The following is a 4,822-nucleotide window of genomic DNA, read 5'->3' as shown; positions in this document are numbered from 1 at the left end:
GAGGATATGGCTTCAATGACTTTCGGTCTGTCGCGGTTACGATTGGTGCCACGAATTTTAGTATATAATATTGTTTCATATATTATCAAATTTTCTTTTCATATTCATGCCTTTTGCATATAGGATTTTTATTGGAGCAACAGGATACATTTGTATGTTAGCTTAGGTTCACTCTTATGTTATGTCATGGAGCGGCTGGGTTTCATAATAATTGGCCAAAAAGTCAAGAGAGTTTAAGAAGGCATGTATCATGCTTATGTGGAGGAGGTTTCGCTATTTATAAAACTGTGATGGATCTGCCCTTTCTTGCTCAAGATAGTGCGCTTGTTTATGCACTATGCCATTTGGATGAGATATATGGAGTTGATATCATAGATGTCAACTATGAAGCCTATATGATTGGACGTGCACTGTAGAATTAGGAATGAGTGCATTTGCAATATATTTAACCTATGACGTGAACTATGATAATATACGTAGACATTCATAATAGGAAGATATATACATATGGATCACAAATAATTCATTCACATTCACACATAATTATGAGTTGAATACAAATTTGAAATCGGATTTTAAATATTGTATTATTGAATTCATAATTTATTTGTGCCTACAGAAAGCCTTGTCACACTAGCCGGCACCGATAGTCTGAGTGCCAGTTCGTTCTTATAGACCGACACTGATAATCTGAGCATCAGTACTGGTTTTTTTGTTATGGACCAGTGTTGATACTCTGTGATTATTAGTGCTGAGTAATCAGTGCCGGTTCAAAAATCATCACTGATGACGTTTTTAAGTCGACACTGATGACTATTTTTTAGTAGTGATCGTCACGCTAGCTGAACCAACGAACAAACGCACACAAGAGGGTCGCACCCGACGCAAAATTAATTTTCTTTTTAGCGCGTGGGCAAGTTTGCTTGAAACAATTAAAAATACCTCAATGAGTTCGGTTTCATTTATGATTTCCCCTAAAAAATAATATCCATTTATGATGAATTTTATGCGCGGGAGGCAAAACTCAAGTTGAAGTAGACAACGTGCCGAGCTGCCAACACTAGCAAAGCCAGCAAGAGAATTTGTTCCAAAATATTTGTCCGTTGAGGAAATCATGAATATAATTATTGCAATGTTTTTACTCTCTATCTTAATTAAATGTTTGAAAGAGAAAAAATAGTTGTTTCATGTCATTAAATAGGGATATGGATGATCATTTTTCACTGACTTTGTATCGAATTACTTTGGTTAGTGCCCACGGTTGGCTATAGACAAATATAATGAGTAGCAAACAATACATACCGAATCATTTTAATTCTTTATTTCAGTGCATTCACAAAGAAAAAAAGCCTTCCCAAAGGCAGCACGAACGAAGGAACAATGTACTCTTTTCTAAGACTTTAATAGTCATATGCATGAAACATGCGTATTGATTCTTAATTGGGTTGAAGGTCTTTATGGCCTTTTCTTTTCTTTTCTTTTTTTTGAAAGGGTCTTTATGGCCTTTTCGGTTGTGAGCACCTGTTGTTGCCGCTAGACATGGCACAGATAAAATTGAAAAATATACCACAAGCGCAGGATCAGTTATAGCCGCAAGGACTAGAACAATACTGCCAGTTATACATTAGTGACGAGTATAATTACAATTTATCATTAATGTTATCAGTGATGGGTAATTTTATGACTCGTCATTAATGATATGTCATCAGTGATGGTTCATGATTCAATCCCGGTTCAAGACTATATAAGTGACGGATCGTAGAAGGATCTGTTACTAAATCGTATCTTATTTGTTTGTTTTTCACGCAGTGAGCTTGAAAAGATAAGGTAGAGAGATAGAGAGAGCGGACACGAGCCTTATCTCTTCATACAGACTTAGAAAATTTCGGATTGAGCCGAGCGAACGCGAGAGAGCCAAAATCGCATTGAATGAAAATTTCGGATCTGGACTACGGTTCACTGCCGATTCATATTAAAAACCAACAGTGATACTGTTTTTCTTACGAACCGACGGTGAAAATCATAAAATCATATATTGTCGGTTTTAATTGATCCATTAGTGATACGACGGTAAATAAGATCATTTCTGTAACAGTGCATATAATTAAAAAACTGATACCAACAGCATACACCCGTAAGAGATGCGTCCCTATCTCGTAAGGGAGGGACTAAAAGGCTGTGCACAACATGAAAATCTCGGCTTTATTTAGTAAGTTTGTCGAGACAAGGAATACTTCATAGAAATGCTGAACTGAACTCGATCGACTCCCCGGTCCGCCGAGAGCACAGCACCCTGGCGAACGCGGTCACGCTCAGCACGCGTTACGGCGGAATCCCACGGCCCCGTTGCCGACATCGTAGAGCACCTCGATCGTCTGCTGCTGCAAGTTGCCGAGGATCCCGGGCATGCGGTCGTCGCGGTTGGGGATGAAAGCGAGGCAGTCGTTGAACAGGACCGCCGACGGGTCGATCTCCACGACGGCGTTCTTGTCAAAAACCAGCGAGATTCTTGGCAGCCTGACGTTGGCGACGCCTGTAAAGTCGTAGCAGGTGTCCAGGTTCCCCTTGGGGGGCGCCGCGCGGTACATGCTCATCTTGTTCATGAACGCGGCGCGCAGCGCCTGGTACGCGGTCGGCGGCAGGCGGGTGATGACCGTGCGGGAGTCCAGCACCGAGCCGGCGGCGAACACCGCACGGGGCACATTGAGCTGCTGCCCGGCGACAGTGATGGCCTGGAGGAGCACGCGGTAGAACGTGGGCACCTGCTTATACCTGAGCATGGGCGTGACCACGTACCTGGAGGCGGCGACGCGCGGCACGCCGAGCACGAAGAACCCCTTGTAGCTCTCCGTCGGCGGGAGGCAGTAGGAGAAAGCGTTGCCGTAGGTGGAGGCGGTCTGGGATACCAGCGACTCCGGGCCGCCACCCAGGGCCATGATCCCGGCTGTCCGGCTGTCGAAGCTACCCTGCACGGCGTGGCTGCACCCGAACTGGAAGTTGCTGATGGCGTTGGTGGGGTTGAACGTGAGCAGGTCGGAGCTGTAGGTTCCCGACGAGGACGAGCCGTCGGGGTACCTGACGCGGTACTGGCACTGGTTGTTGACGCAACCGTTGGCGTAGGGTCCGAGCCGTGTGCAGGCGGGGGAGTTGCACGGGAAGGCGGCGTACGTCCCGGACCTGCTTGGGTCGTAGAAGGTGTCCGTCTGGGGGTGGCACGGCGGAACGGGGCAGGGCACGCACTGCACCCACGGCACGTCGCTGGCCGTGTCCAGCACTACCGTCTGTACAACCCCCGGCAGGCTCGACCGCCGGCCGGTCGCCGCCGGATCAATGCTCACCTGAGAGCCCTGCTCCTGCTAGATATTGCAATGGAAAATAAATCTGAGATTTGGTGGTCAGATTAACTAAGAACAAATTAAGTAAGGTACTCAAATTAATTCGTACCATGGAGCTATTTGGTAATGATTCTGAGCCCACGATGACTTGCGCAGTGGCCTGGTGGTTAATCTGGTCGCTCGCGGTCATCATCGGTGGCTTGACCGAGCCCTTGTTGTCACGGACGTCGTCCGATAGCCTCCACTGGATGTCGTCGACGCGGAGCTGGTCCTGGCGGAGCAGGTCGGCCAAGGACAACGGCTTGGCGGCCCCCGACAAGGACGGCGAGCACGGGCCTCGCGGGCGATTCAACGGTACCCAGGTGCCGTTGTCCGGTGGAATCACTGTCACCAAACGTACCGTACGTGCATTAGTTTTTCAGTTCTGCTATGTATTGCTTAATTAACTTCTTCTCACATGCACGGTGATCATCAGCAGGTTGTTGGTGAAAATTGAATCAAATCGCGGCATGCAACGATATGATAGATAGATGCAGCACAAAGAGAGGTTGGCGCGCGTACGTACGTACCCCTGTGCCCGAAGCAGGCGGCTTTTGCTTTCAGCGAGCTCATGGCTACCATCATGTAGTCGTCGTCTCCATGATCTGCTGCTGCACGGACAACTGGGGAAGAAGAACCGCCAGACAAGAGGAGAAGTAACAGTGGCGCCAGAACGAAAACCATATGGCTGGCTAGCTTTGATTCAGTTACGGTATGCATTTTGCTTTCTCGATCTACGCATGCAAAGCCGGACTGCTCGATCATGCTTTGAAGTTCTCATGGTCTCTGGTCATATATATATAGGCGGCATACAGCCAATTAATTATTAAAGCATGACCAAGGTGCCTTAATCATTAGATCATCTTCAAGGGATTCTCAGAAGGAACTGACAGATTTTATTTCCATTCAGCGCTTCAACGATTTTTCTTCAAAATTTTCGTCACGAAGTGATTTTTAAAGTCATTTTCTTTAAGAAAGGATTCTTTACGAATCCCTTCGAAGCGAAGCTGTTACATATAAGAAAAAAAATAAAGGGAATAGAAACGGAGAGGGAATCGAGAAAGGAACGAAATGAAGAAAATATGGTTGGAGATGGTCTTAAGCTCGTAAATGTAGATTTTTTTCTGATTCTTATCATTCTACTAGGAATAGCTGGTTTTATAGAAATTTTGGAGGAATTTTAACATGAGTCGAGGTTCTACGTCATGAAAAAACTTCTCTTGTGATCTTGTCTCTTCTTATTCATATGTTTTTTCTATGTTCCATCTAAACAGTTGTTCCTATAGTTTCTTACGTTTTGCACTTGCATTATATTCTTGCTAAAATATGTTTTTTTTTCTACCTATGTTTGTTTAATCCAGGATTCCAAAGAGTCCCTAAGACTATCTTGTTCATGTATCTAGTAACGCAGAGAAGGTCACAGTGTTATCCTGATTTTGTGTTTTCAT

General features: G+C 45.3%; 1 protein-coding gene across 2 annotated transcripts; it reads right to left on the bottom strand.

The window, feature by feature from the left end:
* Positions 1 to 2,177: 2,177 nt before the first annotated feature.
* LOC133927834 (aspartyl protease family protein At5g10770-like) lies at positions 2,178 to 4,131 on the bottom strand. 2 transcript variants are annotated; one of them, XM_062374220.1, is made up of 3 exons: positions 3,905 to 4,131; positions 3,445 to 3,719; positions 2,178 to 3,356 (listed from the first exon to the last, which is right to left on the bottom strand). In XM_062374220.1, the coding sequence occupies exons 1-3, from the start codon at positions 4,092 to 4,094 to the stop codon at positions 2,313 to 2,315; spliced, it is 1,509 nt and encodes a 502-aa protein (XP_062230204.1). In that variant the 5' UTR covers positions 4,095 to 4,131; the 3' UTR covers positions 2,178 to 2,312. The 2 variants fall into 2 exon arrangements, with proteins under 2 accessions (XP_062230204.1, XP_062230205.1); XM_062374221.1 differs by having other exon boundaries at positions 2,178 to 3,353.
* Between the last annotated feature and the right edge of the window lie 691 nt (positions 4,132 to 4,822).

The sequence above is a fragment of the Phragmites australis genome, chromosome 8 (genome assembly GCF_958298935.1).
Source record: "Phragmites australis chromosome 8, lpPhrAust1.1, whole genome shotgun sequence".
Taxonomy (NCBI): domain Eukaryota; kingdom Viridiplantae; phylum Streptophyta; class Magnoliopsida; order Poales; family Poaceae; genus Phragmites; species Phragmites australis.
Note: the sequence above shows the minus strand (reverse complement) of the source record. Positions and strands in the feature narration are given on the sequence as shown.